The sequence below is a fragment of the Gymnoscopelus braueri genome, assembly GCF_963280865.1.
Source record: "Gymnoscopelus braueri genome assembly, chromosome: 15".
Lineage (NCBI taxonomy): Eukaryota > Metazoa > Chordata > Actinopteri > Myctophiformes > Myctophidae > Gymnoscopelus > Gymnoscopelus braueri.
Genome location: NC_137620.1, coordinates 46021460 through 46045690, shown reverse-complemented (window position 1 = coordinate 46045690; position 24231 = coordinate 46021460). Strand labels below are relative to the sequence as shown.

At 42.3% G+C, this 24231-nt stretch overlaps 2 protein-coding genes across 2 annotated transcripts; both read right to left on the bottom strand.

The window, feature by feature from the left end:
- Nucleotides 1–995: 995 nt before the first annotated feature.
- Nucleotides 996–16493, bottom strand: rwdd (RWD domain containing 4; the record flags this gene model as incomplete). The annotated part of the gene is made up of 6 exons (XM_080451013.1): nucleotides 16289–16493; nucleotides 14889–14969; nucleotides 11311–11420; nucleotides 8304–8454; nucleotides 5954–6062; nucleotides 996–1126 (listed from the first exon to the last, which is right to left on the bottom strand). The coding sequence occupies exons 1-6, from the start codon at nucleotides 16310–16312 to the stop codon at nucleotides 996–998; spliced, it is 606 nt and encodes a 201-aa protein (XP_080307139.1). The 5' UTR covers nucleotides 16313–16493.
- On the bottom strand, nucleotides 2822–5249 carry LOC308102171 (mRNA export factor GLE1-like; the record flags this gene model as incomplete). The annotated part of the gene is made up of 1 exon (XM_080451772.1): nucleotides 2822–5249. One exon carries the CDS (start codon nucleotides 5247–5249, stop codon nucleotides 2832–2834), a length of 2418 nt encoding a protein of 805 aa, XP_080307898.1. The 3' UTR covers nucleotides 2822–2831.
- Nucleotides 16494–24231: the final 7738 nt, after the last annotated feature.

Genomic DNA, 24231 nt, shown 5'->3' with positions numbered 1-24231 from the left:
TACTTCATTTAACTCGGAGAGCGTACAAACGGAACCAAACGGACCCGTAAGTTACAGACTCTTTAAGGGTCCATTTGGTTCTTTTAACTATCAATAATTTAGCTGGGGTGTGAGGGGGGGACCACCTGAAACCCCCTCAAGGACCCCTGGGGGGTCTGATGTGAGTGTGTGACCGTCTCTTGTGAGGCGTGAGCCACAGGTTTGAGAAACGTTGGCCTGAGAGGACAGCGGGAGCGGAGTGGTGGGGGTCCGTCTGGCCATGGTGAGTTCATTGGGGGGGCGGGGCTTCACCGTTGTGTCCTCTGGGAAACGGCAACACCAGATAAACTACACCTCCGCACTTCTTCTTCGCCTTAAACGTCGTCTTTTCCTCCCGTTTTGCTCAGCTGAAATGGCAGAGGCGGAGAAGAGAGTTAAACCAGCAACTCTATACAGTCCTGGGGAAACAAGAGCCCTGCTGAGCACATTACATCCAGTATTGTAGCATTATTGGACATTTTATTGTATATTTTCTTACTTATTCTTACTTATTTTTATATTTTTTATTTTATCTTTTTATTGAATCATCATCATCATTCGGCCATTTGAAAATAGCCGATCTACAAGCTCACAATGCGTCGCATTGTGAGCTTGTAGATCGGCTATTTTCATAAGATTTTTATACATTTGAAAACTTGTGAAATGGGACATTCAGCATAATGACTACTTTATACTTTTGGTACTTTAAGTACATTTTGATACCAATACTTTTGTACTTTAACTCAAATAAATCGTGTTAGTCCCATCCACATTTCACAGCTTGTACTTGTATAAGTTAGTGACAAAGGAAAGCTTCTTGATTCTTGTTATTGTAGTCATTCAAATGACTCAGAAAGTGAAATAAAGTTGATGGACTTACATGCTGGACAGTGATGAATCGTTGTTGATCATTAAGAGAAGGAGGGGGGGGGAGGAGAAATAAACGTTAATCAGAACATTCAATGCACTTATTGAAATTAGTTAGATGTCTGCCACCTTGTGGGGGAACAAGAGAAATGCAGGAGCTGGAGGAACAAGCAGAAGAAGAAGACACGTACTTTGACGACGTCGACCCAGTCCCAGCCTCTGGGCAGCTCCCCTTTGTTATCTGATGAGAGAAGAGAAGATATTTTTTAACGATAGTTAAAATGGCATTTGATTACAACGCATTGTGAGCTTGTAGATCGGTTATATTCACCCCAAAAAATTGCATTCCACCATTGTGTAACAAAGTATACGCTTAAGTCAAGGGTGGGCAACTTTGTAGATGGTGAGGGCCACAAAATTTCCACTCACTCTGGGGGGGCCGCATTGATTATCGGCAGGGATAATTAATCCCCCCCCCCCCCCCCCCCCGACCAAAATGCCAGGGCTGAATTTTGGTCCCAGCCCGCCCCTGTTTATCGGCACTCTCGCCAGTAGTATCCCATCCCAAAAGACCATAATAGTCACATATGTGATAAATAAGGGATATTAACTACTATTATTTGTTGTAACTTTGTTTTTATTTAGCATTTAGTAATGCTTCTATCAACTTACTACAGCTGTACTGCTAAACAAAACTTCACATTCCTGAGTATGCCTTTCAGAGTATTGCTGTAACCTTGGCTTAAAAATATACAAAAATGAACACTAGAATTATAGTTAATAAGGCTTCTATTAAAATAAACGAGCGCGCTCTACTGGTGGACTGTTGTAATTAAAATGGTTAAAAATTAAAAGTTGCATGTTTGGAACAGCTGAAGGCAATAGTTCACCATTTCAGATATGTTTAGATTACTTTGTTTTTCTTTGTGATTTCAAAAGTTTGGATTTTGGCCTGGGGCCGCATTGAGTGACGGTGCGGGCCGCCAGTTGCCCATCCCTGGCTTAAGTGGTAAATCAATGTATTGATATACAGGTATATATAATGTACAACAAAATATGCATCTCGATTATGACAAAGTTTGAGAACCACTGTCCTATTGGAGCCGCCACGAGTATATATATATATATATATATATATATATATATATATATATATATATATATATGTATATATATGTATTTGCACAACGTTTCAAGATTCTTCAAAAGCAGATCTACAAGCTCATAGCGCTCTGCTATTTTTGAACAGCCATATAAATCTAAAATGACACAGATGCGTTCCCGGATTGATGCGCTAAGGCTGCCATCAAAGCAAACTTCCAAAGGCTTCCATAACACCTCAGCAGTACCACAGGCTGATCACCTCCATACCTCCATGTCCCATTGATGAAGCAACGTGTTGAAAAGTAGCCAAGTATTGAGTGCATGAATTGACAAACTTTTCAGATGGTCGACATTTCTATATTATAAATGCTTTTTTTGGTGCGGTCTTATGGAATATTCCAATATTTTGAGATATGGATTTTAGATTTTCATGAGCTGTGTCATAATAATCAAGATTATAACAAAAAAAAAGTTTCAAATATTTCACTTTATGTACAATGAATCTAGATATATGAAAGTTTCACTTTTTGTATTATATTACGGAAGAAAAAAAAAAATATATATATATATATATATCTAAAAAACTTTTAGATATATATTAGATATTAAATTTTCTGAGATTGATCTGCATATGCTTTACCTGTCTTTCATATTTAAAATTGTATTCAAATGAATTAAAATAATGCCCAAATATGTTACTCAACTAATTTCCGCAATAATTTCATACCTCAAAAGAATCAGTAACAGGCCTGTTACATATAGAGATACACATTAAAACAGTTTTCTTGACATTTAAGGATAGCATAATCGCTAAGAAAAAAATCCCATCGTTGCAGCCCTAATCAGGACTTCCAGAAAGCGGAGCTGAGCTGGCCTTTGGGCAGAAGCATCCGCTTGCTCCCGAACGACGTCTCCAGGAACTCCCTGAGCCTGACGACCGCGCCCATCTGCCCCGCCTCGCCGCCGGTGACGGCTTCGATCCTGGGCAGGTACTCCTCCTTGACGAGCAGCAGGAGCTTCCAGAACTGCCCCTGGTACTGCTTGGCCAGGGCGTAGCCGCACACCTCCAAGACGTCGAACAGCAGCGTGGCCGTGACGTCGGCCAGGGGCTCGGCGTTGAGCGTCTGAGCCAGCCAGCGCCAGGCGTGGTTCAAGCCGTGCGGATGAGGGGGAGGCGCGCCGCCGTAGGGCCACCTCTGCTGCATGATGGCGGCGTACAGGCGCATCATCCCGGACATCCTCTTCAGGAAGGCGTCCTGGCCCTCCACGACGCCAGAGCTGTCCACGCTGTAGCCCAGAAGCCTCCGGTGTTCCTCGACGGAAGTCCCGTCCGCCGTGGGAGGAGGGTAGCGGGGCACGGCGTACGGGCACTTCCTGTGCAGGTGAGCGAGGATGAGCTCGCCCACCTTGGGGTGCGCATCCCAGAGCCCCGAGGCCACGGCGGCGATGGGGAAGGCGGCCTCGTGGTGCGACGCCACCTCCATTTCCCCTTGTCGCACGAACTTCTCCGCCAGCGTGTAGGCGACGTACTCCGGTCCGTTGGGGTGCTGAGAGGCGGAGAAAGACGTCCCGGTCGACAACGACACCACGGTCCCTCCGCGCAGCAGCTTGTCCATCTTGCCGTAGATCTCTCGGAGCAGCGAGCCCGAGGTGCAGGAGATCTGACCGACCGGGACGGTGGCCGCCTTCTGAAGCTCCCTTTTCAGCGTCTTCGTGCGGACGTCCTTGGGGTCGCTCAGGTCCTCGAAGGACCGCGCGCACCGAGCGGCGTTGTCCTGCAGCTCCTGGTACCACCTCAGAGTGCCGTCTTCAGCCTGGGTCTGTAGAGCTTTCCCCCGTGCTTCTTCCTCTCGGGCTGAAACGGACGCTTTCTTCCTCTTCTGCTCCTCCTCCTGCTTCTGCCGTGCCTCCTCCTTCCTCCTCTTCGTCTCCTGGGTTTCGGCGGCCTCCTGCATCATCTTGACGAAGGCCCTCATCTCTTGCAGGGCCAATTTCGCCGTCGTCACGTCCTTCTCGGAAGGGAACTTGCCGGCGTTAGTCGCACTCACCACCTCGGATACCTGGGAGCAGAGCTGCTCGCCACGGGCGACGTAGGACGGGATGTCGGGGGCGACGGCGGAGCCGCCGGGGCTCGTCTTTGGTTCCATGAGCCGGTTGAGTCGCAGGATCTCCTCCTGGACGGCGTTGAGTTTCCGCAGCCTCTCTCCGCCCTCCTCGTCCGCCTGCCTCCGGCTCTCCGACTCGGCCTCCTCCCGCAGCCGCTGCTGCTGCTCCGCCTCCTTCAGGCGCTGGTTAAGGATCGTCATTCTTCGACTTTGCTCTTCTTTCAGCTTCTCGTGACGCCCGGCGCTCTCTTTCGCCTCACCGTCCGTCGCGTCCGTCGTGCTCTGGCGCTCCCGTCGCCGTTTCAGCTCCAGCAGTTCCTCGAAACGTTCGAGCTGCTCCGACGCGCGGTCTGCCTCCGAGGCCGACAGTCGCTGCTGCGTTTCCTGTCTCCGGTTGAGCTCGGCACGGGCGCCGGCCCGCCGCTTCTCTTCGCAGATGCGGAGGCAGCCCGCCGTTCGTGTCGCACTGGGAGACAGCAGGGAAACGGCATTCCTCTGCCGGACAGGACCGAGACCCTCTCCTGGACCATTCCCCCCGCCATCATCGTCATGGTGTTCAGTGTCAGTCTTGGCGTAAGGGGTCACAGGTGGCGTTGAAAGACCATTGTTTTGAGGGGCGGTAGAGGGTAATGAGCACACGGAGAATAGAGATGGGATCTCCTCCCGCCGGATCGAGTCACGGGAGAGGGATCTGAGAGAGCAGGCCTTCTTCCGGTGAGATCGGGGGCCGAGTCTGTTCAAGATGAGCCGGGAGAGGGGCAACAAACTGGGAGCCTCGTTGTAACCGGCTAAAACATCCTCGCCCCTTTCCAGCCAGTCTGCGTCGTACTGAAGTCGTCCTTTTGACGAGTCTTTCAAGGCGTCCAACGTTCGCGTTTCCCGCCTCGGATTAAGCTCGGCCAGGCGCTTCTCTACACGGACACGGAGGCACCCCGCCGTTGCCGACGCTCCGGCAGGCGGCAGAGAAATGGCGGGTGCAGGAGGGGTCTGACGGGCGAAAATATCCTCGCCCCTCTCGGCCCAGCGCGTGTTATATTTGAGTTTTCCTTTTGAGGAGATTTTCAAGGCCTCTAACGTTTTCCACAGTAGACTTGCAGCAGATGAAGAAAACTCGTCCTTAGGGAAAACGTCATCCTGTGCTGGCTTTTGATACATTGGTACATTAATAACGGTCCCACTATTCAATGTACCAATAAAAGATCATTAATCACTGTGTCCATTTGTAACTCTTGATAGTGTTACAGATGTAACCAAGCCAACCAAATGGACCCCGTTACATTTGTACATTTTCAAAACAAAAACATTAGGGAACCTGATTCCTGTTACTCTGAGGTGAGGAGATTAATAATGCAGTGTGGATATGAACTGTGTTCTTGTCTTTCTCTACGACATGCTGACGTCACAAAACGTTGACATCAGACGTGTCATTAGATCATCAATGACGTGAAACAACACATATGACATCATCATGACGAAAAACCCAACATGAAAAATCAATTGGGATGCGATCGTAGAGCGTGAGTTTTCATAAAATAAATTGTGAAATGATATTTTGGCCATATTAATAGTTATATCAGCATGCCCCTATATGGGCAATTGGGCATATACTGATGACATCAGGGATTTCCATAATGGGAATAAAAGGGACAAGGACTGACAGACACAGATCTTCATATATGGGCATATCAGTCACATCGGCGGTGGAACGTACAGTAGCTGTCGAACTCTAAAGGTGAGGCCCGCGTAGGGGCCCGAACTTCATTTTTTTTTTTACAAAGAAACGTTTTGTTTTAACAATTAAAAGAATACAAAAATAAATCTAGCTTTAAACAGGGGCTTTTTATAGTGTATTCATTCACCTGTTCTGCTGGTGATCCTTCTCTTCTGTGATTTGGACAGCTGTTCTTTCTTCTCCTTCTTCTTGCCCGCCGGGGCGTTACTGGTCAGGTTGTTGTTGTCAGAGATGGTCTGTGAACACCACAGTCAGTCACCAGTCAGCGACGCCCACGCAAAGCATTTGAAAATAATAGCCACACATTTTTTTGCCTCACCCTCCTTTACGCATGCAGAATCCCAGGGCATTTTTTTTATTTCTTTGGCTATTCAAAAAATAGCAGATCTACAAGCTCATAGAGCTTGTAGATCTGCTATTTTTGAACAAAAACTTGTGTGCAAATCTTTGAAAAAGAGAGAGATGGGGGTGGGGTTCGTGGACAAATACATTTTGGGGGTCCTTGACATGAAAAACGTTTGAAAACCACTGATATTATAGCAACAGATTTTGTTTTCTCAAAAACAACAGCCGTTAGGATTTGGAAGACATTTGAAACCCTCCGTGATTAGCAACCATCAGGGGATCGATCATACCGTAGATAAATATTCTGTGACTGCTGAATATATGTGAGGCTGGGTGGGTCGTTGATTTATATTTATTTTTGCGTGACGGGTTGGGCTGCCGTGCGGGGCGGGCTATGAAACAAGACCAGGAGACCTGGTTCTGCCAGACCCAAAATGAAGTCCTAGTATGTAACACACCTACAAACAACTTTATAACTGAAGTTCATGATGTCATGAATAGTTCGTGACGAAAGGGGACGTCACAAACTTTTTTTTGTCTGGGGCCGGAGGACAAATGGCCCCTGCCCATGTATGGACGAAACAGGTACAAAGGGATATTTCACTTTCAAAAAAACTTTGGGTCATTTTATCATCTACTCAGGCTTTTGTGAGCCCCCCAGACAGTTTTTACGTTGCTTGATTCAGCATTTAGGTATTTGATATTCATTTTATCAGACACGCCCCCTTCCTATACAAACCCATTATAACTTCAAACTCCATTTTTAACATGTTAGATTCGTCAAAAACACCCGTCCTTGGTTCTGGTGACTCACCCTGCCCTCCTAATACGCGAGGGGGCCGAGTTTTTTCGATAACTTTTTTCATTAATTTTTAATATTTTTTTGGGAAAATGAAAAAAATTTAATACATTCAAAAAATTAAATAAAATAAATGAAAAAAGTAATCGAAAAAACACGGCCCCCTCACGTATTAGGAGGGCAGGGTGAGTCAGCAGAACCAAGGACGGGTGTTTTTGATGAATCTAACAGGTTAAAAATGGAGTTTGAAGTTATAATGGGTTTGTATAGGAAGGGGGCGTGTCTGATAAAATGATTATAATATATCTAAATACTGAATCAAGCAACTTAAAAACGGTCTGGGGGGCTCACAAAAGCCTGAGTAGACGATAAAATGACCAAAAGTTTTTTTGAAAGTGAAATATCCCTTTAAAGTACCAAAAGTAAAATTACAAGCTACAAGCTCACAACGCGTCGCGATGCGACGCGTTGTGGTTAATGTATGTTTGGTTAATGTATGTTTTATAATATTGTAATGTATGTTTTATAATATTGTAATTTATATCTGAAAAGTAACTAGTAACTAAAGTTATCAAATAATTGTAGTGGAGTAAAAGTACAATATTTGCCTCTCAGATGTAGTGGAGTAGAAGTAAAAGTATTGGAAATTGGAAATACTCCAGTAAAGTACAGATACCTCAAAATTGTACTTAAGTACAGTACTTAAGTAAATGTACTTCGTTGCTTTCCACCACTGGTCACGGCTAAGCCGGACTTCACATGACGTGTCAGCCTGAGCCTGTGTATAGATGGGTTTCCTGTTTGTAAACATGAGAGGATGATGCGCGCGCAGTGGCGGGATGAGCCTGTAGAGGGCGCTATTACCCTAAAAATATCCTATACCCTATTACCCATAAAATAAATGGTCTTCACCAGGTTTAATGAAAGTAGATTAAATGATGCAGTTTGTAATATCTTCTTTACTCAATAAAAATGATTTGTCGGAAGTTGGATCTGTTTGTATATAATAGCAGCATTATGCCTATTATGCCTATAATAGCAGCATTATGCCTATCTAAATCCCGAAAATAACAATAGAGTGAATGGCGCTTCCGGTTCGTTCTCCCCCGCGCATGCGCAGATTGCACACTCTGCTCTGTGATGACGTCGCGCGGAAACCCATCTATACCCATGTATGGACGAAAGGGGGACAGACTTTTTTTGGCTGGGGCCGGAGGACAAATGGCCCCTGCCCATGTATGGACGAAACAGATACAAAGCCTCATGTAAGCCCGACCCCTTGGGTCTGGCAAAAAAACCTGACCCGCGCATCACTAGCGTACGTCATACGTACCACAGCGGTGCTGACAGGCTGGTGGTTCTCCATCAGGTCGTGCTGGTTGTCTTTAGCCCACTCAAACAGGGTGTACATCATGGCAGTGCCCAGGTTGCTCTCTACCTGCTCCTCCAGCTTGGACAGGATCAGCTGCTTGGTCTCCGGGTTTCTGAACGAGAGAACGAACACACACACACACACACACACACACACACACACACACACACACACAAATGTACAATATATTTTTCTCACTCAACAGTAAACAGACCAACATACAGTTTAACAGGGTATCTGCACATTTCTGAAGTGACAATTCAAGGACTTTTAAGACCTTTTAATACCTCTAATATGAAAGGTATTAAAGGTACTACGCTGCATTAGTATTCACAGTCATAAAGTATAACATGCAAGGTCACAACAGGTCTAAATCATTTATACTAATAATCACTGTGTGAATTAAAAAACAATAAAAAAAAGACAAGCACGACCCAATGTCCAATACAATAGGTGCTGGATCCAAAAGAGATCAGATTACAGAATTTGATTTAATCCAATGTTTCAAGCAACACAGGCTCTTCTGTGTTATAGTATCTACGCGGCCCTCACCTCTAGAGTTCAACACCTACTGTACGTTCCACCGCCGATGAGACCGATATGCCCATATATGAAGATCTGTGTCTGTCAGTTCTTGTCCCTTTTATTCCCATTGCATGTGTCATCTATTAAATCAATGTGTTGCAAGCTGTATGACAATTTTCGTCTTATTCTTTTAGAGCTCAAAGGCTGACACAGATAACTCACTCCCAATGATGAGACTCTAATATCCCCTAATAGAGTGGTTCTCAACCAGTGGTTCGGGGAACACCAGTGGTCCTTGGGAGGGGTACCAGGGGGTCCCCAGCAAAATTAGTTAACATGGCGTCACAATAATTTTAATCACTTAGCTTTGGCTATTAAAAAATAGCAGATATACAAGCTCATAGCGTGGCATTCCGTGCCGTGTTATGAGCTTGTAGATCTGCTGTTTTTTGAAGAATCTTGAAAATGTGTGCATATCATTGAACATATATATTTTTTTTTAAAGCGAACATTTTGAACTCAAGTCTTTGCTTCTGGGGGTCCCTGGAACACAACATTTTCAGATGGGGGTCCGTGGCCAAATGTATATCAATTTAGGGGTCCTTGGCATGAAAAAGGTTGAAAACCACTGCTCTAATAGACTAATAAAAATTGTTACACTTCACTACAGTGTCACACAAAAGTTGCAATAATAGCCGATCTACAAGCTCAGTCAGGGTTGAACCTCAAGCTACCCAGATCCTGCTTCACAGTACAGAATACAGAACCAAATATCACTGTATTTTATCAAATACCTTAATATCGATATTGCGACGATCTACAAGCTCACAATGGGTTGCATCGCAACGCATTTTGAGCTTGTAGATGGGCTATTGTTATCGGCTTAACACATCACCCGCCAAGGTATTAAACATCGTTTGTTATCCTCTTGCCAGCGTAATTACCTTCATCCGATGATATTTGAAACGCCGTAGAAGCGACATCGTGTACAAAAAACAAAAACAAAAAATAGTCCCCGTGGGTAGCCGGAGGGATCTGTGTATTCAGAGGAACAACAACATTCCAACCGTGATCTGCCATTTTGGGTCTTTGGCCCGCTGAAAACGGTGGTTTTCAATGCAAAAAAACAGCAACTGAGTTAGAGGTGTTTTTCTGAAAATCCCATAGTCAGGGCGGATGGATGTGATGTTTTTTGGAATGATGTCACATCACTTCTTCTCTGAGTGACGATGGATCATCCCAGAGCTGTGTTACGGTGCCTAAAACAGTGTGCCTAATTTCTTTTAACACATCGACCGCCAGAGGTTAATCTCATAATGTACTCACCAGTGCCAAGGTGTTTTTGTTGTTTTTTTGTTTTTTTCATGTCGCCATAGATCTTGTTAAAATCCTTAAGATTGAGCCGTACAAAGTCTGTTTACATCCGCGACATCTCAACGTATCTCCCAGTGAAAATCACGTGTCAAACGGGGTATCCATGTTGTAGTTAGAGCGGATTACGTTAAACAGTGAAATGCGAGGAGAAAAAACTACAGGAAGAGAATTGAGTTTCAGTTTCGTCTGTAGAATGGGAGCGGACGTGATCGTCAAAACCGGATCCCAAATAATTCCGTTTCCGGTCATCAAACCGGAAACGGAAGTGGATCAAAAAAATTCCGAAAGTGAACCCGGACATTTATAGCGCGAAAAGACCGTGGACCGTAGGGCTACGGTCTCGGCGCTTAACAGTTGGATTTAACGGACCGTAGGACTACGTTCTTGGCGGTTAATGTGTTAATAGAACGACTTTATGCGTCCATGGCGGGTATTAAGTGGTTAAAACCAGGAAAAGACAACACTTAGGTCACAATGCTACGATGTCCAAAATCCAAGACGATATAATCTATTCTCATATCACAATATCAATATAATATTGATATATTTCCCAGGCCCAGTACAGGAGCCCAGTTGGGTGTATTTTCCAACAGGGCTCACTGAACATCATCTCTTACTTATGAGAGGCAACTTACATCCTGTTGTTAAAGAAGGCATCTAGGGCAGGGGTCTTCAAGGGGGTCCCTAGGGGGTCCTCAGAGTTACTACAGGGGGGGCCGCCAAAGCTTTGTGTGATATATATTTTTTTGCATTAACCACTTGAACCACTAGCATCCCTATTCTGAGGAGAACTTTAGCCAAAAATAGCAGATCTACAAGTTCACAACGCCTCGCAGTGCGAGGCGTTGTGAACTTGTAGATCGGCTATTTTTGGCAAAGAGGTGTATGTGTAGAGAGGAAAAAGAGCAGACCAAGTAAAAAATAAAAGTTCTACAATTTTATACACTATAGAGGGGGGTCCCTGCTTCATCTATCTCTCTCTCTCTCTCTCTCTCTCAGCTAGGGGGGGTCCTTCGTCCTTGGCCTGAAAAAACATTGAAGACCCCTGATCTGCGGACACGAGACTTACATCCTGTTGTTAAAGAAGCCGTCTAGGGACATCTGAGGGGCAGACTCAGGGTACGCCTCTGGCCACGACACGTCCAACATGAACGCCATGGAGTCTTCCAGCTCTCCTATCTGCAATGAAAGAAATCCACATTGTTCACTTCAGAACAGCTGCTCCACGCAATGTGGATCGACCGATTGCAGGCACGTGCACACAGAGACATGAAAGGGGGCTTGAGCCCCCTTTTTTCTTTAAATTTTTATCCCACAATTTTGTAACCCCATTTTTTACACCCCTGCCCTTTTACCCGTCGGTAAAAAAGTGCTCTCTCCAGACTAGAAAAAAATAATAATATATATATATATATATATATATATATATATATATATATATATATATATATATATATATGGTAAATATATATATATATATATATATATATATATATATATATATATATATATATATATATACCCCCCAAACAGGGGTAGGCAACCTGCTGCTCTAGAGCCGCATGAGGCTCTTAGGCCCTCTCCCGTGGCTCCCAGTTGCTTGGGCAAAGAAGTATGCAAAGGAGTAAGAGGTTCTCTTTAGTTTTTTTTTATCTGATTTTAATCATAATTTATTATTGTAATAGGCATTAAGTTATACTTACATTCTTCTATTGTAAAGAAAAAAGTGTCGCCCATACACCAGATAAAAATAAAAAACTAATTATTGAAGGAAAATAAAGAATGTATTAATGCTTAGTTTGTTTGCTTTCACCACCAACGTTGCTGGCTTACCGGTATACTTGATCTGCTTTGAGAAATTAGCAAACAATAAAAAAAAGTTATATTGAAATACCAGAAAAAGCACACAAAAAAAAGCCACTCCAGACAGATTTTTTAATAATATTTTGTGCCAAAAATGTCTCTTTTGAGCATAAAGGTTGCCTGCTCCATGCCCCCAAAAAAGAAATGTCAACTGCCCCTAACAATAAGGCCAATGGAAATGGCAGTGGATGTGTTGGATGCAGCTCAAAGTAAACTTAACTCAGGTATCTAGGTTGTCGCCGTACGACCTTCCTAGCCTGTGTTATTAAAGAAAAACGGGCGACAATGGCCAAAACTCAATCGAAAATCGGCGATCAAAAATCTGTGAAAGTGGTCGTTTTCAAGACGTTTTGGCCATTATCTCTGGAACGAAAGGTCCAATCTGCTCAGTTCAAAGCTTGTTGGATGCGTGACTTTGAGGACATTAAGTACGCAATGACACATTTTCTGTTTTTTTCAGGTTTTCGGGCCTAAAGGTATGGTAACTGTTCGGGCCGAGCCTCGAGCCGGCCGGCAACAGGTGCCCTTTTGAAATTCCAGCCCCTGCCTCTCCAAATCCCTCTGCACGTCCCTGACTGATTGAATACTTTATTAGCAGGTTTGTTAACAGTACAGGTAGTACAGTCAAAGGTTACGCTAAAAGGGATACAACAAAAAGCCCCAGGGGGCTCGCTTCCATTGTGGCCCATTGTACTCAATTCATCAGTAATACATAAAGTGCAATACATTATATTGTTGCTGTTGGGCAGACACCTCTTATCTCCATATTCTCACTTTGTGTTTCTTTCGTAAATGAATGTCCTACTTCAGGGGTTGACACTAATGGTTGCCCGACTGCCCGTGGCAAGTAAATAAAACGTTTGGGCAAGTGGAGTTTGCTTTAACCCATTGAGACCTGGAATGCATCTGTGTCACTTTTTGATTTGAGCTAAAAAAGCATTATTTTACACTTTCGCTATTCAAAAATAGCAGATCTACAAGCTCCTAGCGCGGCACTAGGAGCTTGTAGATCTGCTATTTTTGAAAAATCGTGAAAATGTGTGCAAATCTTTGAATATATATATTTTTAAAGCAAACATTTTTTATTAAAATCTTTGTTTCTGGGGGTCCCTGGAACAAAATATTTTGAGATGGGGGTCGGCGGCCAAATACATATCATTTTGGGGGTCCTTGACATGAAAAAGTTTGAGCACCACTGATATAGAAACATACGTTTTTTCAGAATACTGTTGGGATTTGGAAGACATTTGTAGAATCGTATCTCAGGTCTTAATGGGTTAAGTGTCCCGACGGGCAAGTGCGCTTGAAATGGGCAAGCCAACCGTCTTCATTAAATATTATTGGATATTCATGAAAGAACAAATAATACCGTTTTACAAGTAACAGTTGTGCTCATTCAGACTTTCAAAGTGACCGTCGCCACTCTGCAGTTATGCTATTACAGAGGATGCTATTACCAAGGTGTTCCAGGACTCGGTTATGTGGACCGGAGTCCACTTTTCTCTGTACTATGTGTTCATGCAAATACTAAATATGCCTTTAAACTAACACCTAGACATAAACAAATCCACAATGATTGTTATAATAAAGGTGTAATTGTTCTCCTCACCCTGAACTGAAAGAACACAGGACTGATCTCCTTTTAAACAATGAATGTTATAATAAAGGTGTAATAAAAGGTGTAAATATCACCTTGAACTGAACTGAAACGGGACTGATCTCCTTTAAACACTGAATGTTATAATAAAGGTCAGGCGTTGACACTGTAAGGGTTGCCCGACCGGGCAAGTGCTCGTCTGAGAGGGGACACAACCGTCTATAAACACAACACGAGATACCTGTCAAAACATCTGAACGTGGCCAGAGCTCTCTGTCTTCTGGTCTGTGGAATGTAAAATAAGAGCACTGTTTGTTTACCTATAATGTGCTGTTTTCACTGTTGCTACACTTAAAAATATAAAATAACAAATGTGAACCCATAGTCACATTCATAGCTATGTAGGTATTTGGCATAACAATTGAGGTATGACATGTTTTAATCTCACAGCCCCAGAAGGTAATAAAAATAAGTGTTAAATTGAACGGTAACTCAAATTTTACCTATCATTTTATAATGGGCAAGACTTTTAGGCAAGTGGAACATGACCTGTACTTGCCCGACAGGCAAGTGCCTCTGAGACCTTAGTGCATAAATGGGCAACTGGCGGCCGGGGGGCCCCATGAGGCCCTCACCTTCACTTAATGCGGCCTGCAGGTTAATATCAGAATAGTGATATATTATTGATTTCAGCTGTTACAATTCCACACATGCAAACATGACCCGCTATAATTACTTCAGTCTATATTAGTAGCTTAATGACTTTTTTATGTCCAATATATTTGTATTTAAGTTCATAAAGTTAACATAAGTATAGCTAAATGCATTTGAAATTAAATAAAAATGTTACTTTTCAGGAAATACTAAAATAGAATTCAGGATTCCAATTTCAAAATAGCAAAAATAGCAGGTCTACAAACTCAAAACGCGCCATACTGCGACGTGTTTTGAGCTTGCAGATCAGCTATTTTTGCTACTTTTGTGTGACATACTAGAATGACAAAGTACAGCATTAATTTACGAAAAAAAGTTGCAAATACGGAGATAAGAGGTGTCTGTCCGACAGTATGTGCAACGTGGCCCTCTGGAGAGAGTGTGGAAATATAGTGGCCCTCTCCATCGTCAAAGTTCCCCACCGCTGCCTTAGTGTCAACCCTTGAAGGTGTAATAAAAGGTGTAAATCTCACCCTGAACTGAAAGGAAACAGGACTGATCTCCTTGAAACACTCGTCTCCCTCGTAGATGGAACGCAGAGCCTCCAGCTCCATCTGTTGAGGATAATATGACACAAAGATTACAAGAAGAACACATGGTTTGGTGAAAAACACACACACATTTTAACCACTATTAACCATGTTTATACTTTGGCTATTCAAAAATAGCAGATCTACAAGCTAGCGCTAGAGTTAGCAGATCTACAAGCTAGCGCGTCACTTTGTGCCGCGCTATGAGCTTGGAGATCTGCCATTTTTGAAAAATCCAGAATTTGTTTGCAAATCTTAAAATATATAAGCGAACATTTTTAACTCAAATCTTTGCGTCTGAGGGGGTCCCTGGCACAAAACATTGTCAGAAGGGGGTCCACCACGGCCAAATACGTATCAATTTGGGGGTCCTTGACATGAAAAAGTTTGAGAACCACTGCTCTAGACTAGGGATACGGGACGACAATCGTTGTCGTTTATCGTGATAATAAAACGCTCACAATAATCGTATCGCAGAGATGTAATTTATCGTGAAATTGTCCTCTGTCATACAATATAGGATGAATTAGCATGTGTTTGAGCTGCAAATACAATTTAAGTACAATTTAAACCCTCTATACTTGATAAAACAGACCTGTTGAAGAGTGCGTTTGGTACGCTCTTATTTATACAAATCTTATGAAAATAGCAGATCTACAAGCTCACAATGTGTCGCATTGTCAGCTTGTAGATCTGCTATTTTAAAACGTCCTAAATGTATACAGAGCTGAAGTGGTTAATGTATGTTTTGTAATAATAATCTAAATCTACAAAGTAACTACTAACTAAAGTTTTCAAATAATTGTAGTGGAGTAAAAGTACAATATTTGCCTCCGAGATGTAGAAGTAAAAGTACAGAACATTGAAAATAGTAATACGTAATAAGTAAAGTAAAAGGAACCTAATTTATTTTACTCATGTACAGTACTTGAGTAAATGCACTTAGTTACTTCCACTACCCCAGAACAAGGATTTTATATTCCTTGGCGGTGGTATGATGACACCACCACCATGGGGCAAAGGAAAATAGCAGATCTATAAGCTCTCAGAGTTTGTAGATCTGCTATTTTCAGCTATATCTCTAGCTATTTAAACCTCGCTTCACCAGGCTTCCCGCAGCACCCTGTGGGAAGTCTGGTTCCGATTAGGAGTCAACCAGTGTGATCCGGTTTAGAGCCCGCCTACTGTATCCGGTCATTTGCCCCGCACACATATATGCCAGAAACGTTTCCGTATCCGGTATTAGACTCAGACCGGATGCGGCAACCTGCAAACAACTCGGACCCAGTCTACTCTCCTAGCTGTTATTTGTGTGGTTTTAGTGAGTTTGTTTCTCTGCTCACCTCTTGGTCCTCGTTGGCCGTCATGAGTCCCTGTGTGTAGTCGTAGTGTGTGTGTTTGTGTGTCTAAACGGTCATTGTGACTTAAAAAAACGTTAATTAATTAAGGCGCTTAATTAAACTTAATGAAACCATAATGGATCAACGTTAACAAACACGCAGCTGATTCACCGAGAGCGCCTCCATGCCACGGCCCGTTCCACGCATGCGTACTGGTTCGCTTCTACAGTGTTGCCAGATTCTGCGAGAGAAATAAGCAAACCAGAAAGGTCTATGTTACATGGGTTCTCAAACCTTTTCATGTCAAGGACCCCCAAAATGTTTGGCTGCGGACCTCCTGTCTAAAAAAAAAACATTTTTGTGCCAGGGATTTTTCAAAAATAGCAGATCTACAAGCTCATAGCGCGGCACCGAGTGCCGTGCTATGAGCTTGTAGATCTGCTATTTTTGAAAGGCCGAAGTATAAATAATGGCTAAAGTGGTTAAAATGATTGTGACGCCATATTAACTAGTTTAACTAGTAGTATTTTTTTTACATTTTAACAAAAATCTTGTATGGGGGGGTCCCTGTAGACAAATACATCCTTAACATGAAAATGTTGGAGAAACACTGGTTTAAACAACATTAAGTAACAAGACCAAATAAGCAACTACACTTTAGAAACAAGCCCCCAAAAAAAACACAACCGCAAATATTTACAAGCAACTTCACTTTACAGAAAAACAAGCCCTAAGTCGCTTATAATAAGCAGACGTGGCAACGCTGTTCACTTCCTTGGCTTCGGCCGGATGCAACCATATTAGATACTGCATACCTGCTGACCTACCGCCGCCTACTGTACCGGAGTATACTAGTAGCACATTAGGAGTACCCTGGATTATAGATGGGTTTCCTGTTTGTAAACAAGAGAGGATGCGCGCGCAGGTGGGGGTGAGTGAGCCTGTAGAGGGCGCTATTACCCGCAGCATCTCTGGTCAAATCTACATTTATAAAATAAATGGTCTTCACCGGGTTTAATCCAGTCTATGGTTTAATCAAAGTCGATTAAATTATGCAGTTTGTAATATCTTGTTTACTCAATAAAAATGATATGTCGGAAGTTGGATCTGTTTGTCTTTTATTTGTATATAATAGCAGCATTATGCCTATAATTAAAATGCTCAAGACGTCATTGAATGATATACCATCCTAATTTTGCAATCCTCACGTTATTTGATCATGCTCCTGGTCATATCAGGGGCTTTCAAATCAGTGGTGTAAAGTAACTAAGTAAGTAAGTACATTTACTTAAGTACTGTACTTAAGTGCAATTGAGGTATTTGTACTTTACTTTACTATTTCCAATACTTTTACTTCTACTCCACTACATCTTGGATCTAAATATTGTACTTTTACTCCACTACAATTATATGAAAACTTAGTTACTAGTTACTATCTATGTTGTACTTTTGTACTGTTTGAATACCGGACTTTTACTTTCATTGTAGAATTGGTACTTTTACTTAAGTAAAAAAATTGAGTACTTTTTCCGCCACTGTTCAAAATAAACATGTTTATGACAAGAATACTTTACGACCTGCTGCCATCTGTAGTCACGTCACCTTTTCAACTTTGACAAGTGATCAGTGGTCAGATGACAGATGACAATACTTTACGACCTGCTGCGACCTGTAGTCACGTCACCTTTTCATTGTTTTCATCTTTGACAAGTGATCAGTCAGTGGTCAGTGAAGAAGAAGGTAGAAGATGGCATCCGATTACACTGCACAATTAAGTAACTCTGACCGAGCCGACTATATTAATAAATTGGTTCTTAGTAATGGAGAGACATTACCAGATCCATACAACATTCCAGACAACGACTGGATTGTAGATATGTCCAAATGGCCACCCATCACATGGCCCGAGATTTACCTGTATCTCATACAGAAGCCCAGTGTGTACACAAGGGAAAATCTACGTGCATACAAATCCTTGGATGCATATAATTATGTACTTAGCGGTAATGTGCACGAGATAAAGTTGTATGACACAGGATCAGATTTTTGCGTTTTGAGGGCGAATGTCCTACCAAGCCAGAGACAAGGCCAGAAGACAAAACCATATGATGCCTGGATTTACGTGCATAAGGGCCTTGGGTACATCCTAACAGCGAACTGCACATGTATGGCAGGGTAAGTAAGAAACACAGCAGCAGATCATCTGAGATCATAATTCAACTCACGGATGCTAAAAGTAATAATCTATCCATGGCTTCAGGCTCGCTTCTTGTTGCAGCCATGCTGCAGCCATCATGTGCCAAGTTGAGATGTCAGGACGGAGACGCACCGAGGAGGAGGTTGCCTGTACTTCCGAACCAAACCAGTGGAAGGATATGTCCAGGAAAAATGTTGAGCCACAAAAGTTGTTGGACATCAATTTCAGCCGACCAAAGAGGCATCTGACAGAGTTGCCGCTAATCCGTCATGCACCAGCACCCCAAAATGTACCAGGTATGAATCAGTCACCTGTGATGAGCTCCGTGCGTAACGCGCTGATACTTAACCATTACGCGCACCCGAAGCTTGACTGAAGCATCCAATTTTACCATACCTGCCAACCTCAGACCGTCCGATAACAGGAGATTATTTCCAGGGGGGCATACTGACCCCCCCCCCCCCCAAGCGGGGGATCTTGGGGCCCCCCCCAGGAAATTTTTAACAGAGTAGATGTAATTTCCAGTATTCTGGTGGATTTGGGGAGTTTGACACTTTTATCAGCCTTTACTTAGGATCCAATAAAAAGTTAAAAAGTAGCAATAAAAGAGCCATATTTAATAATAACCACTAATTACTTAAAAATGACTAACTCTTTAAAATTGCATTGGACTGGAGTTTATCCAGACATAAAGCGACAGTAAAAGAGTAACATTCCCATTCTCTCAGAAAGAGTTTTTTTTGGGTGGAGAGAGAGAGAGAGAGAGAGAGAGAGAGAGAGAGAGAGAGAGAGAGAGAGAGAGAGAGAGAGAGAGAGAGAGAGAGAGAGAGAACACTCACCTTCCAACAAAAAGAACAATCAAATACTGCCATTGTGATTTTACTGATTTGCATATCAAAAACTCAAGGAACTAGCAAATTAACATGAATGGCATTGGCTGCATATCAGTGAGGGGCCACACAAAAAGGGTGGAATCCCCCAAAACAGGATAAGAACAGGAGAAATGGAAGAACAGGAGACGTCCAGGGGATGGGGTCAAATAGCAGGAGTCTCCTGAGAACAGAAGGGTTGGCAGGTCTGAATTTTACCCTTAATGCACTTTGTGCAGACTCTTAATTATGAAATAAAATGCTATGAATTAGGCTACAGGGAGCATACAGTGGTGTGAACATTTGCAGACAGATTACATTTCTGAGTATCAATAGCACTTAGCACAGAGACAAGATATTGCAAACCAGCCATATCTCTATAGTTTTCAATGTAATGTATTTCTAGTCAAAATCAGAGGCCTGGTTTTGTTTACATTCTACATAATTCAACTAATTTGTCAGCAGAACAACATTGATATTCAACATTGAGAACAATATCAATGTCTGTGTAATTTTGATTGTGATTAAAATGTTCTTTGTCTTTCTTTACCCCCCCCCCCCAATATTTCTTACATATTACATATATTACACAGCAATAACAGCAGAAGACATCCAGGCTTTGGAAAATGTATATGCAAGCGCTGTCCTGTTTACATCCATCAACACAACTGCAGACTCAGACACAGATACAGCATCAGAAACAGAATGTGAACTCCCTGAGCCCCTGACAGCTATGTATGATCCAGATGCTAAAGACCTGTCATCAGCTGACCTTAAAGAGATGTGTAAAACTAGCTATGACAAAATGAGATGGCAATGTACAACTAACACATTGGACTATCTACAGGATGTGACAAAAAAGCAGGCAGAGTGTGAAACCTGGAACATTCATAGAATTGGTCGTGTAACAGGCAGTACCTTTCACAAAATTGTCAAATGCAAGGATTCCTCAATTGAAAGTCTCGTTAAAGAGCTAATGCAGTACGAGTCCACGGATCTCTCCACTGTTCCAGCGATCATGTGGGGCAGAAAAATGGAAGGTACTGCACGCCAAATGTATGAGACCGAAATGAGGAAGATCCATGCTAATTTCAAGATCAAATCAGTCGGTCTAACTGTGAAAGCAGATGAACCATATCTGGCTGCCTCTCCTGATGGCGTATTTTCCTGCGACTGCTGTGGAACAGGTGTGCTGGAAATTAAATGTCCATTCAAGTACATGGAGGGATTAGAGGGAGCAGAGTCGGACACATCATTTTGCCTCGATAAAAACTATGATCTGCGAACAACCCACCCATATTATGCACAGATTCAACTCGAAATGTATGTTAGTCAAATGGACATGTGTGACTTCATGGTGTGGACCAAAACAGGGAGTGTTATTTCCCGGCTGCAGAGAGATGAAGCCTTTCTCCAACAAACACTTCCCAGGGCTGAAGTCTTCTTCACAGAGCACCTCCTCCCAGAACTCCTCTGCCGCCGCAAAGACCCCAAGTTGGCTGAACAGATCTCATGTCTGCATTGCAAAAGGCCTAGCTTTGGCAAAATGATCACATGCACAAAATGCTGCCAGCACTTCCACTATGTATGTGTAAACATAACCAGAAAGTCCAAAGAATGGAAGTGTGGATCTTGCAAATAGATCCCAAATAAATAAATATACTGTAGTGTTGAATCACATTAAAAGAGGACTTTGAATTTATATTACAGGACAAACACAGGCCTGGTGAATTTTGATAGATTATTTTATTAGACAGAAATGCAGAAACAGCACAAGTACAGTAACAGTATGCAGTGTGTCTGGGATTCTACATATTCTACATATTCTACATATTCTACGTATTCTACACCAGTCATTCTCAACCCTTTGAATTTCAAGGACCCTCAGTTTGATATGCATAAAACCACAGACCCAAATTTCATAAGATGTTTATCCCTGGGACCTCAGTCTACACTGTAAAATCCTACGTATTTTATTTGAACTCTGAGAATGTACAAATGGAACCAAATGGACCCATAGCTGTCACACACATGTGCACACTGGCAACAAATATTGGGCACGTCATTGTACCCAGTGGAAAGTTAAGGACCACCTGAGAGTTACAACACGTGGTTTGATAAGAACTGGCGACACTGAATGACCTGCTTCTGAACAGAGTGGCTGTGAATATATTTAATGTGATCAGCTGTTGTTATTTAAAACATATATAGTAGGGTTGTTTTTTATGGTGTGGTTTAAAGTGAGATTTTCAAATAAATCAAATGATCAAAAATAGATAATTTCTTCAACAGACATAAACCACAACGTTTTATGTTCATGTACATCTTCTCTGTATAAAGGTGTTTGTGTCGAGACCAGCATTTATTCTGTCCATGTAAAATATGCATATTTTTAAAGTTCTTTCCACTTTGTTACTGCGAGTGTACCGACAGTGTCTGTCTTAGATCATTTCAAACTCTTCTTATTCAGTCTCTCTCTCTCTCTCTCTCTGGGGACCCCCACCACCCTGACAAGCACTTGGAATTGGAGGAGTTGAGGCATTTAACTCACACAGTACAGTCAAACAGTATGCAGTGTGCTGCAGTATCTCTAATGTGTCCCATGTTTGTTTCAACCTTAAAAAATAAAGTATATTTAAAAAAGAAAAAAGAGAAAAATCATTATCGTCGGGCCACCACAGTCCTCCTAAGGTTGGTGAGAACAGCACATATGGTTACAATGTCATCTAACATATCTACCTGACTGATGGGTATCACAGTGTTAAGTATCTGAAATCTTTTAAGCTGACCTATAACTCTTTCCACATGTATGCGGACGTTTGATAACTGCCGTGAAGTGTCAACACAAGAACCAGGCAACTGAGATTTTCCCTTAGTGAAACTTGGGATTCTTAACGTTGCTCCTACACTGGCCAGTTCCTCTCTAACAAGGAAACCTCTATCTGCAAGAACCTCATCCCCATAATCAAGTTTTCTCAAAAAGTTGGAATCTAAAGTTATTAACTTGTCAGAGGCACGGCCTCCCCACCCATCCGACAAAAAAGATATAGCTCCTGCTGGTGTTATTCCAATTAGATATTTCATTGTGTTTTGGTGCTTATAATTTGACCAGGTTTCAGCTCTTGCTTTGAGATTGTATGTTCTCTCAATAAAAATCTCTGTACAGTCTATAATACAACGGCAGTTCTTAAATTTTGGTTTAAAACTCTTTGGCATGTTCGCCCTCACTGCATCCTTACTAGGCCATAGTATCATGGGCTTCAATATTGCGGACAACAGGGGTATCCACTCTCTTAAGATTTTTGATACAGTTGAAAATGAAAGCCCAAATCTGTAGGCAAGGTCTCTGTTGGTCAGTCCAAGTCTACATTTCATTAGGACCAAAAGAAAGTGGTTCTCCCAGCTTAACCCACCCTTAAGCACGAGTGAGCTTCTTTGTATAATATTCAACAGCCAAATGAAAACCTGTAATTCCTGTAAACCAGTAAAAAAACGCACCTTAAAGGCCGAGTCCTTAATAGAATCAAACCCAAAATTGGACAGTTGTAGCTGCTCCTTCAGTTTCAGATTCTCTTCCTTTGTGGCCTCCAGTTCTGTCTTCAGAGCTTGCCAGTCATGACGGAGCTGGTTGTACTGCAGGTTCAGTTGGTCCATCTCTTTTTGGAGCATGAAAACTCTGTTATCTACAACATAAAAGTATAACAATTACATACAGTAGATGTTCTTGTGCAACACATCACAAGAACCAGTCAGATATGCACACATCTCTCTCACACACAGAATATCTACATGTCTATACAACATACCTGCCAACCTCAGACCGTCCGATAACAGGAGATTTTTTTCCAGGGGGGGGGGGTCATACTGACCACGCCCACAAGCAGGGGGTCTGGGGGTCCCCCCCAGGAAGTTTTTAAGCCATTTAGACCTGAGGCCGATTCTAAAAACGCCTTCTAAAACCTAACCATGGTTTTCTGAAAATGTTAAAATTCTTACTAAAAATAAAAAATAACAAATGATGTTACTATATTATAGCAACAACTAATGAGACGCAGAGGTGGCATCCGGATTGAAAGGTATAACAACGTATAGGTAGAAACAGAACAGAGTAGATGTAAATTCCAGTATTCTGGTGGATTTTGGGAGTTTGACACTTTTATCAGCCTTTACTTACATAGGATCCATTAAAAAGTTAAAAGTAGTAATAAAAGAGACATATTTAATAATAACCACTAGCCTAATTACTTAAAAATGACTATCTCTTTAAAATTGCATTGGACTGGAGTTTATCCAGACATAAAGCGACAGTAAAACAGTAACATTCCCATTCTCTCAGAAAGAGTTTTTTTGGGGTGTGTGTGCCAGAATGTGAGAGAGAGAGAGAGCCCACTCACACCTTGCCCACTCACATTAGTCCAGGGGCCAAGCCATATTTTGGTACCACCTAAGGTGACCGTAAAGTTTTTGTATTTTTGTCTTCCTACATGTCTGTAGTTTATATTTGAGACACAAAGTAGAATCTTTGTGTCTCCTACCCCGGGCATCAAATTATTGCGACAAAAAACAAAATATATCCATGTGTTCAAGGCTTCATGGGGTGTGCAATTGATAGAAAATAAATCATTTTTTGGGTGAACTCCTCCTTTAAGTTTTCCAGGGGGACTCTCTACCCATTCAGCTATGACCACCCTAGACCGAAGGAGGGTCAACTTTTACAAGCTTATGGAAAGCAGTCTTTTTGCAAAAAAAAATCTGAGAAGTTATCAATTGCACACCCCATGAAGCCTTGAATACATGGATGTATTTTGTTTTTTGTCGCAATAATTTGATGCCCGGGGTAGGAGACACAAAGATTCTACTTTGTGTCTCCTACCGGATAC